This window comes from Argentina anserina, chromosome 1, assembly GCF_933775445.1.
Source record: "Argentina anserina chromosome 1, drPotAnse1.1, whole genome shotgun sequence".
NCBI lineage: Eukaryota > Viridiplantae > Streptophyta > Magnoliopsida > Rosales > Rosaceae > Argentina > Argentina anserina.
In genome coordinates, this window is record NC_065872.1 from 19,294,602 (window position 1) to 19,305,977 (window position 11,376).

The 11,376-nt window shown below is 37.8% G+C and overlaps 1 protein-coding gene across 3 annotated transcripts; it reads right to left on the bottom strand.

The window, feature by feature from the left end:
* Window positions 1-5,773: 5,773 nt before the first annotated feature.
* Window positions 5,774-8,798, bottom strand: LOC126786664 (protein REVEILLE 1-like). Of its 3 annotated transcripts, none has more exons than XM_050512569.1 (6): window positions 8,497-8,798; window positions 8,325-8,390; window positions 8,114-8,225; window positions 7,610-7,671; window positions 7,046-7,453; window positions 5,774-6,937 (listed from the first exon to the last, which is right to left on the bottom strand). In XM_050512569.1, the coding sequence occupies exons 1-6, from the start codon at window positions 8,527-8,529 to the stop codon at window positions 6,218-6,220; spliced, it is 1,401 nt and encodes a 466-aa protein (XP_050368526.1). In that variant the 5' UTR covers window positions 8,530-8,798; the 3' UTR covers window positions 5,774-6,217. The 3 variants fall into 3 exon arrangements, with proteins under 3 accessions (XP_050368526.1, XP_050368518.1, XP_050368534.1); XM_050512561.1 differs by having other exon boundaries at window positions 5,774-6,940; window positions 8,497-8,797; XM_050512577.1 differs by lacking the exon at window positions 8,497-8,798 and having other exon boundaries at window positions 5,774-6,940; window positions 7,552-7,671.
* Window positions 8,799-11,376: the final 2,578 nt, after the last annotated feature.

Here is an 11,376-nt window from a genome sequence, read left to right on the forward strand (position 1 = left end):
AGAAATTGACAAACACTTTTGCCTTGTCCCAATCTTCTTCATTCGGAGGTCCCACCTTCTTTCTGTGACTAGTGCTAGGTACTAGATTTCCATCTTCATCAAATTCTTCATCTGGTTCTTTAAAGTAAGCTGCAAAGGTTGACTCCTCATCTTCCAACATTAGTGCGAATACTTATTCAAACTTCAAAGCCGATTCCAACATTATATAGGTGTTGTTCCACCTTGTTGGGACATCCATGCACACAAGTCCCTTACACTCAAGCTTTTCCCTTGCTACAGCCTTCTTAAAAATCTCTAACCTATTTGCAGAAGACCTCACAAACTTCACAGCATTCCTAATTGCCAACACAGATTTCTGCAACCTTTTCAAACCATGCCCCACTATTAAGTTAGTAATGTGAGCAGTGCACCTCACATGCATGTATTTTCCATTTAAAATTTGATCATAAGCTGCCGACTTATTCATCTTAGCAACCAGCCACTCTAAAGCACACTTATTTGAAGAAGCATTATCAACAGTAACACACATCACTTTCTCAATTCCCCACTGCACCAAGCATGATTCAATAAGCTTCCCTATAGTTGGTCCTTGATGGTTTTGAATCATACTAAAGTTAAGGATCCTCTTGTGCATTTTCCAATCTGCATCGACAAAATGCACAGTAAGCACCATGTAATTGATATTTTGAACACTAGTCCAAGTGTCGGTGGTTAGACTAAGCCTATATGCTTTCAAACTCTTTTTTAGTGCATGTTTTTGGATGTCATACATATTTAGAAACCTTCTACCCACTGTTCTTCTTGAAGTCTTTTCAAAAGAAGGACACACTCTCTGACAAAATCTGTTAAACCCTAGCTTGTCTACAAAGCTAAATGGCAGCTCATCAATGACAATCATCTCTACACAAGCTTCAACAAAATCTTCCTGATTTTGAGCTTTTGTACTTGTGCTCAGTTTATTTGACCGAGACTTATCCCCTACAAGATTTTTTTGTGTCTTATCTCCCTCATGTGGAAAATGCCTACAACCTTGATTGAGATGCCTAAGCAAACTAGATGTACCACTCTTACCCTCAACAATGAAATCCCCAAACTTCCCCCTAGGACAATGGATGCAATATGCCCTTCTCTGAACTCTCTGGATTACTTTACCATGAACATCTTTTACTCTCTCAATTTTTTCATACTCTTTGAAATGATCCCAAACCATACTAGTACGTTTTGTACCTAGAGAAGAAGACTCACCACCCTCACTTACAGAAGCAGCAGGTTCAACTACACTTGAAGCAGGTCCATTGGCAGCAGCAGGTGTTTGGCTTGAAGCAGGTTGGCTTCCAACTTCAAGTAGCTCCAAAGGAGTAGGAGATGCTGTTGTTGAAGAACTCCCAAGACCAGAAGCAGAGGGATTAGGTCGAACCAAACCCGACTTCTTTCCTCTAGCCATCCTAAACCAATTTGACAAGAAACACATCATTAGTCAACCTATATGCAGTGAAAATGTGAAATGCTGAAGCTTTCATGAATAGAACACAAAAACAAAAATAGAAGCAAAAACACATGGTCAGCTTTATAAAACAATCTACATATATTGATTTCATTTATATACATATAGTATAGAGATTACATTCCTTAATTTGTGTAATGTCTGTGCAGAAGCAAATGATGATTAAAAACAACAATTATCATTATATTTATATCTATATCAGAGAACATGAACTCAAGAACATGTATGATTGAACCTAAAAATGATTGAAAGGGGAATATAATTGTATCCTATTGTCCAATATTGCTTCAAACTCAATGATCCAGCACTCAAGCAACCATGCTTCAAACTATGTAATACATCAAAACCTACATTGTTTACTACCTATCATACTACTCTATGCAGCATCATATAATCTCTTAGTAATTGTTACGTTTGTGGCTGACAACTGTGACCAACTGAAAATATGAGATAGCTGAACCATTATTCTAGTTCTTGAGACTGTCAGGAAATATAACATCCTTTGCTGGTTGCTATCTTAATCAGATTGTTTATAATAGATCATACTTTCTAATGTAATTTGGACACTATGATATAGTTACCATGACATTATTATGATGAATTTTTGAACAAGTTGTCTTTTTACAGGAAGAGTTTCAGAATGTATATGTTGAAACACATGTAGGCACTTGATTATCCCTTGACACTGTTTAACTACTTATGTTCAAATAAAATGAATGCATAAATATATAATTAATTGATGTAGGTCTTTCTGTGTTATTTTGGAATACCTGAAACATAATATAATCAAAATGTTTGTATTCTAGTTTAAAATATGATGTAGATGATGCATTTATTTTACCAATTGAATTATTACTCAGATTACTGACGCAGTATTCATCTCTTTAGATTATTATTAGTTAATCTTTCTTCCTGCAGGTTGGAACTGCCATGGATATTGTAGAACAACTGGTGGAAGAACAAAGTTTGGATCCTTTGTTTACAAGTAAGTACATATATCTTATTATCTTGGACTATATAAACTGATGCTTACGAAAAATCTCTTTTCCCATGGACAAGAACAAAACAATAAAAGGAAAGTACACAAGTGCTGGACAAAATTGTGTATGCTCAGTTTTTTACATTCATTTCTTTCTATTGACAAGTCCACTATGCAATATATGACATCATGTTTCAACAAAAGGAATGAGAACATAATTCTCCAAAAGAAAAAAAAAATATATATATATAAGGAGGGAACAGACCAATTGACTCATCTATTCGTATGTTAAGTCTCTTAAATTGTATAGTTTTAACACACCTAGGGGTCATTTTGTTCTGATGTAGTGCTAGAATTCCATGATTGAGTCCTCTGTTTTTACTCTTTCAAATTTTAAGCCATATAGGTTCTTTACAGAGACCAAGTTCATACTCAGCTTCAATCTCTTTGGTCCAAAGTGACCAAATGCTACAGACTACTTCGGTCAAATAATCTATGCATATAACACAGGATGAGAGACCTACACAATGTTCAAATTACTTCAACATCCAGAAATCTCAAAAACTAAAAATTACAAATAGACTCATATGAAACAATGAAAAGGGTCACCGAGTATATCTCTGATGCCCTGGAAGTATAGCTTTTATTATTTGAGTGATTATACACTGTTACTTCATCTACTATCTATGCCGATCATTCAAAAGCTTACATAAACAAGTTAGAGGAGAAACTATCAAGACTAGAAATTGGATCCACAATTTAGTACTAAAACAAAAACAATCTAAGTGGGAAATATGCACAACTAGGCAAACACCCTGCATCATCTATTCATCTATATTCAACAGAAATAATTGAAATCTCAGTGGGAGAACTTACCCAGATTATGGAATTCTGAGAGCTTAGAGAAAGAGAGGAAGTGATGAAATGCTGGGGGTTGAGGCTAAGGCAGTATGAGTATGGGTGAGGAGACGGCGGCGATGAGGTTGGAGGGGGTGGAAGTGGAGGGAGCAGGCTGGAAAGATGGGAGAGAACACAGAGAAGGATGACATCTGTTCTCTGCCTCGATGAGAATGGAAAGCAGGAAAGGTATGACTGAATCTGAAACAGTTCTTTGCGGCTTAACACATAACCTGATAACCCTAACAAATTTAAATCAACGGCCATGATGAATAATCCAACGGTCAAGATTAAAAGTTATTTAATTGCGGGACGGGACGGGACGAAGCGGGATATAAATTATTCGTCCCACGTCCCGTCCCACTATTATGAAACGGGACGGGACGAACGTTTTTAGACCTTCGTCCCGTCCCGTCCTTATGAATTTCGGGACGGGATCGGGACGGGATCGGGATTTTCGTTTTTATGCCCACCCCTAATTCAGACTATTAACCGAAGCATTTATGCTTCATTATTTCCTTTTAATAACCGCAATATATAATTGCATTGAAATCCGTAATAGGGAGTAGATATTCTCATGTTCTTCCATATAATGAGTGTCTTGTTTCAAGAACTTCTCATATCTTGCTCTTGTATGACCATAATGTTTATGTCTTTTAATGAAACGATGTTGTACCAAAAGAAATTAATCTCGACTAGGTGCATAAACACATCCAACATGATTATGCCAAATTAAGGCGCATGTTGTGGTCAACAAGAAGGAAGATTCATTAGTATCAAGACGATACAACTTCCAAGTACTGAATTGGAGGTTAAGTCCCAAAGTATGATAACTCAATTCAATAAACTGTGACAAATTCTGTCACAATGGTATAAGTGATAATTCTCGTCACAAACCAATGGATAAGCGATAATTTCTGTCGCAAACCGATGTTTGTCCCTTTTTTTTCAAACTTGTAGCTACACACAACGACTACGGATGGTAACAACGGCACTCACAGTCGCTCCTAAAACTTAGTACCAGGGGAATCATATCCATGTATACCACTCGAGAAGTGAAAGAATCGGGTTTAAAAGAAAAGAGAGGTTGAAAGTCCCCGATGAAAGACAAAATTCAGAAAAATTTATATTGCATGAAAGCAGCAACGCTAATTAAAACATACTTGGTTGTCTGCCAAATAAACAACGTAATAGTTACTCTTGCTTAATTTCCACGATCATCCTTGATTCCACGAATATACGTCGCGATTTGACTCTCGCCATTTGATTTTGTATCACCATGTGATAAATTTCACCAAAATGAAAACATATGATTAGTTTAAATTATTCACATAGGAAATCAGTACAAATAAAAAAGAAAGTACTGAAGTGACAATAGGGTAATAAAAAAAACTTTTTACCAAGAGAAAAATTACCATTCCTCATTTACCAATTTACTGATTTACTAAAAGAGGTAAAAACCTCTTCAACCAAGTCGTGTTAAGCCGGAGAAGGACGATCGGGTCAGAGCCTAAGCATCCGGGTCGAGCTTGCTGCTGCTGCTGCGCCGGGGAGGCTCAATAGACAGAGGTGTTAGATGAGGCAAGACGAGCGCGGTGGCGATTGGAGGATGCCGGCTCGAGCAAGGTGATGGGCTGCGTCGAGGATCCGTTGACGGGGCTGGAGTTCAGGAGGTGCTCGAGAAGGGTCCTCAGCTTCTGGAAAGCAGGGCGACATCGCCGCTGGTTCGTGCACCCACCGGTACTAGGCCCGATTACGATCAAGGCTGGGACGACAATCTGGGAGAAGTTGCGGCGGCTTCGGGGTCATTATCGATCCTTCTCAGCGGCGCTGCATAGGGGCGACCTCGACGCCCATGAAGCTTGAGACGCGCACCATAACTCAGGGTTCTAGACCTAGGAACTCAGGGTTAGAACTACGTGATGATAACGTGTTACAGAAGAATGTAATACGCATCAAATAGGGAGAAACATCATCTTTATTCATTGATAAGGAGGTCTTATATATAAACATTACATTGAGTATCCCCGTTGAACAAGAGTTAATATATTTTTCCTTATCTAGACTAACCTATACTAACTAGGATAAGATACACTGAAAGATTACGGAGAGTAATTCTCTTATAACATTATGCAATTATGCTTGCTCGTAGTTATAGGATGAATAAGTTGTGTTTAATTTCGAATAAGTAGACATATGTTATGTATCATGTGAGTATGCTCACAACCTCTTAACTATCTGGATATGGTAGCGGATGGATATGTAAAGACTATTTTGGCCTTAATCCTCTTTTTTATAAACCAAGTGGTTTCATTCAAAAAGAGAGAGGAAAAGATGCCATGCCCGATCATATTCAAATATGGATTTGGCTGTCACAACGAGTCATATGCAATAATATGGGTTAGTTCCATTGTCACTTCCGATTTGTTAACACAGCATAATCCTTCACCCGCTCGAGTTAAGTACAAATTTCGATTGACAGTTACATAGCAGAAGATAGTATCTACAATTGATAATTACGAAGAAGTAAAAACCGGAACCGGCAGAAAAGCCAACCCCAAGTAACAAGGCAAGATGGTATAAGTCAGGCAACCTACACCAAGACTACAGCATAACAATGAGACTTGTAAGATGCAAACGAACAAAAAAAAAACACACTGGTTTTACTTCTGTGTGATGCAATACCTGAACAAGACACTTGTGCCATGAAAAAAGGAAAATCACTCTGGTTCCGAGTGATCCAGTACCTGAAGAAGTCACTTGTGCAGTGAAAAAAAGGCCTCGCCGACTGAAAAATAGGACCCTCCTCAAGGAACCTCAACGGCATTGTACTATTATCAAAGGTGGGCTCTCTTCCGGTCACTGCCTTGAACTGATGTTGACTGAGCGCCTGCATCCTTGATACATCGTTTATATGGTACAAATCCTTTTCTACACTTCTCAGGCTTCAATATAGAGAAGGCTGAGTTTTTACTCGCCTTAAATTGAAAAACCGAATTCGGTTCTTCAACTTTCTCGTTTTCAGACATCTGCAGATGACCCTGTATCTCGACATCTAAACATTTGCCTCCATTCTCCTCCTCACTGAGTGATCCAGTATCTGAACCGGTCCAAGAACTTTCTCTCAGAACATCTTTATCCTGGGGATCCTCATGGTTACAATCAAAATATGATTTCATCGTCTGCGGGTTACTAACTGATAGAAATAGAACTGATGAATCTGCCCCAGAGCTACACTGTGCTGTAAGATTAGCAGAACTGGATTGACTCCAATTGTTGTTCTGACATCGCAGAAAATGGATGACCCCATGTCCATTCCAAATCTGTTCTTTATTCTCAAATGAATCTTCAGTAGTCATAAAGTTACATGGCATTGATGTTTGCCCAGGTTTTTCTTCAGGCTTGTTATAATCGATCGGTTTGCAAATGGCACCAGGAAAAGGTTTGTGGGAGTTTGTGACTAATACAGTCCTTCCAAAAAGCTTAAGGATTCTGGCAGATGCCTCATCAGCTGAACCGCCATTATGATACACATTTTCTGTGGGAAATAACTCCAGCTTCTGAACATTTTCACCAAAACATTAGAAGGGTGAATATCACACAAAAGATTCTTTTTTATTTCTTTAAACAAATAATCGGACAGAAGCAACAAGGAAGAGAATTACCACAGAGATTCTCTTGTCAGGAAGTTGACCATCTTCTGCTACAGCTGATAATGAAGACATACCTTCTTCAAGTGAAGGCTGTTGCTTAGAATGATTTATATCCTCATATTGGACACCGGCAACCAATGGAACAGGGGATAGACTACCACTAGGTGGATTTGAATCAGTTGAACCAATTGTATCTGCATCCACCGGAGATAATACTGATGTCGGAGAATGGTTTTCATGCTCTGATACTGATAATTTTTTAGGTGCAGGCGTTGTTGGCTGCTCTAGATTAGAGGTGTCTGTATGAAGAGGGTGTACATGTTTTCGGGGGTAAGGACGCATTGGTTTCCGTTTTGGCCTAGGAGGAGGAATGTCAATAGGATCAGCCGAGCTCGTGATACCATCAGGGTCACGAGCAACCTAAAACAAACACAAGCTTGAGGAGTTAGAACACCATCTTGCAGGCATCACGAACCCTTTTACTTTTATTGCCTTAGGGTCATGAAAATGAAACTTACTTCAATGCATCGGATATAGATATATACAGAATGGGATACTGGAATAAGAGCAGTAAACCTTAGAAAAGAATTTCTGGGCATGACTTCGAATCTGAACACCAGTCTTGCTGCCGATATGATCTGTCACGATAATAGAATACATCAGCAGATAGCCCAACAGACGATCAATAAAAATATATTAAGCTTCAGCATGATGAAGAAAACTACCAGGATCCTTTCACCACACCTATTTAACTAATTCTTCGAGAAAGAGTAAAGTTCCATTCAAAATTTCAAATGAAATCACTATAAATTCCTATAATCCATTCCTACCTATGGTAATTGCATATTTCCTCGCACTTGTACCATCTATCCAATCTTGTACACATTTAATAACAATTTTCTCTTGTAGTGAAACCCAAATCCTTGTTTTATATCATTCCATCTACAGAGATATCATCACTCATTAAGGTGATCAGTACACCGCAGTCCATATAGTCACACTTTATATGACCCCGGACTAGTTCAACCACCACCAGCTACTATAATCTTAATATGCTCCTTTCAGTCGAATTATGTTTACCTTGTATCTTTCGCCATGCCCGACCATGTAGTTTAAGAGCTTCAAGGAACTTGTTATGCTCTTCCTCTGTCCACCTCTCTCTCTGCTTTGTGATCGAGTATGTTTTCCTCACCTACAAATACCATACTACTAATCAGATGACCCAAAACGGCAAATGAATGAAGCTAGTTCTAATGATAGAACCCAAAAAAAACAAAAACAAAATAGAAACCTTGGGGGCGAAGTCATCATTTCCGCACGAGAAGTGACTTTTCAATTGATCATCAGCATCATCATCCTACATATATAAATAAGATCACCAATTCATGAAAAATTGTCTCTTCTGATTCTAAGCTTAAAAAAAACAGGGGAGCCAGAAGCAATGGAATCTATAAGAAACGTACTTGACGTAGTGACATAGCTGAAGATGAAGCCATTAAGCGACCCACCAAGCAAAGGTGACCTCTCCTTCGACTCTGCTGTCGTTCTTCCCGACTCGTTTGAAAGCTTTGTCTCTGTCTTCCCCACAATCATACAGCAAGAATATACTCATAAATTGAGGCTGCCCTTTTTCAGACAACCCATTTGGCCATTCGTAGATTGAAAACTTGATCAGGATCACAACCCAGTTAATAAACCCAGAAAACAAACAAGGAACTGGGTCTCACTTTGGCACACAGAAAGAACAGAGGACCAAGAAAATGAGGAAGAAGAGTGATTGTGAAGAGAAAATTGGGAAGGAAGCAAGTGCCGACACGTCAGCGTTTACTGAATTTTTTGTGTTGATATTTTATTTTATAAGGGAATGCTCCAGCATTTAGACAGAGTCTCATGGCCTACGATGGACGGAAGCTTCACCAAAGTCCGATTCCGAATCAGAAGCGCTCGGAAGCGCAGTTTCGAAAAAGAAAGTTTTGAAAGCGTGAAAATTATTGGGTTTTTATAATTTTCTTCTCTTTTTTCCGGCTTTAATATAAATTCCTTTTAAAAATCTCTATATTCTAAGGACTCGATAATTTATGAAGATAAATCAAAATCTAGAATTGAATGAAAACTCAGAAAACATATAGTTGAAAACCTCCTTCAAGTAAGTTGAATGAGATTCGATGATTTATTTGAACTTTTAGTTTTGTGTGAGACAACAAGGGCATATAAGATTATAGATGAGTTTGATTTGGAGCAAGATACTGATTGAAACTAGATGAGTGAAAAATCAATGTTGTGGATTTTAGAGCTAGACTAGGATGAAGCTCAGAGAGATAACGCAAAGTCGTTCAGCTTTAGGGCGCGTCGCTCATTGCAAAATGTATATACATATATTTTTGATTCCACATACTTAGTCAGTGTGATTGGAGAGATCGTCAGGTGTATGATGGATTAACTGAAATGTGATATGCATCATTTGTGGTTAGTCACACTACTAATATCATGTTAGTTATTGAAGTGTTTGTGTTGTTTATTCTAGGCCATTACAAAATATTTATTGAGCTCATTTTTCTATCATATTGTTCTTCTATAATATTTTAGTAATTAATTTGTTGTTTTATATAATATATTTTTAGATATAAATATATATTATTTTATTATGACACTTCTAAAACGTACCCGTTTTCAAAAAAATTCAAAACGCTTTGATTCCACTATTCGCGCTCGATTCCATGCAGTTTAGTTTGTGGCTGACTTCCTTTGACACATGACCACGTGGCGTCTGTTTGTAATCTCGATCGCATCAGCCTATCAGCTATTTCTTTTTCTAGAATAAAAGCAAATGTTTCCTCTCTTTTTTAGAATAAATCTATTAATAAAAGAGAAAACCATTAGACTATAAATATGATCTAAGCATTCTCAAAATCTATTAACAAAAGAGAAAACCGCCTGTACAATCATTTCGGTTTTTAAAATTTTATATAATGGATTCTCAAAATAGTATGATTAGTTTTCTCGCCACTAACACAAGATATATATACTACCATTCTTCCGCAATTGTTATATAGATTTGCATAGTTGATGTAATCACCTTGCACAACATTGTGATATAGTTTTCTCACATTTTGACAAGTAGTACGAGTGTTGTACTTAATACACTGTAAACTAACTAACTATCGTATCATTATATTTTTTTGCAGTAAATCTATCCTCGTGTTGTGATTTATATTGACAATGTGACTACCTTTAATTATGTCATTGACGAACAAATATCAAATTCAAAATGATTACCCATTTATTTATTGAACAAATATAGAGTTCAATGGTTCCTCTTTATTATCTGTAGTACACCAATTAGGAGGCACTTAAAATGATGTACTAAAGAAGAAATTGAAGCTAAACCCTCATGATGAATGAGTGGCACGAAACAATCACAACACCAGAGTCGCGAGAGTAGGGGTGCTCCACCTAAAAAAAATCTGACGAAATAATAATGAAATAAAAATATCAAAAAAGAGGGAAAGGATATTTGTGTGGCGTGGAAAGATGCTTAAAAACATATCCAGCAACCCTACAAATAACATCGCCACGTGTTCGTTCGGGACTTCCAGATCACTCGGCAGGAATCGGCAAATTGCTGTCCACAAATTCTGTGGAGGGTGTTTTGGTAAACTTAGGAAAAGTGGATTTTAGCAGTGGAGGGTTTTAGAATGTTAGTGAACGAGGGTCGAGGATCTTCTCGCCTGATATTCACTTTGTGGCTCATAGCCTCAAACCCACAACGTTTTTTTCCATGATGGAAATACAACAAAGAAATAAACAACTGTTTCAGGATGAAATAATTGTGTATTATTGAATGATATGGGGGCCTATATATAGGCATTACAAAACCACAATCCCGTAGGATTCGGAGTCATAATCTATTACGGAGATGCTAATCTATCTCCTAACAGGAAACCTATTAGGCTAAGACACACACAAGAGTAGAATAGTAATTCTCCCGGAACACTCCCCCTTGTGTCGCATGCCTAGGTTGCATGGTGCACACATCATTGCCTCGGTAAAAACCTTGTCAAGCAAAATAAAAACCTCTTGGGTAAAAACAAAAGCTTGATCGAAGGGAAAAAGAGCACAACGCACCGTCTACATTTGATAGCATCATGTGAGGTAGACTCCTCCTGAAGTCTACGAAACAACTCCCCCTGATTAGTGCCATAATCATGGTGTACAAAGAACAACGTACACAACATTCATTACATGCTTCTCAAACGTAGTCTTGGACTAATGATTAATCATTAATCTAGCCACACATCCTTAGATCATACATGCTGTACTTAGCCAAACTTAGATCTTAGGAA

Bases quoted from the DNA above. Each gene is read 5' to 3' on its own strand.
- LOC126786664 (XM_050512561.1), bottom strand. From the start codon at position 8,529: ATGGCTTCATCTTCAGCTATGTCACTACGTCAA. The intron at 8,226-8,324 runs GTTTCTATTTTG...TGGTATTTGTAG, and splicing joins ATGATGACTTCGCCCCCAAG to GTGAGGAAAACATACTCGAT. The intron at 6,941-7,045 runs GTAATTCTCTTC...GAAAATGTTCAG, and splicing joins CTGACAAGAGAATCTCTGTG to AAGCTGGAGTTATTTCCCAC.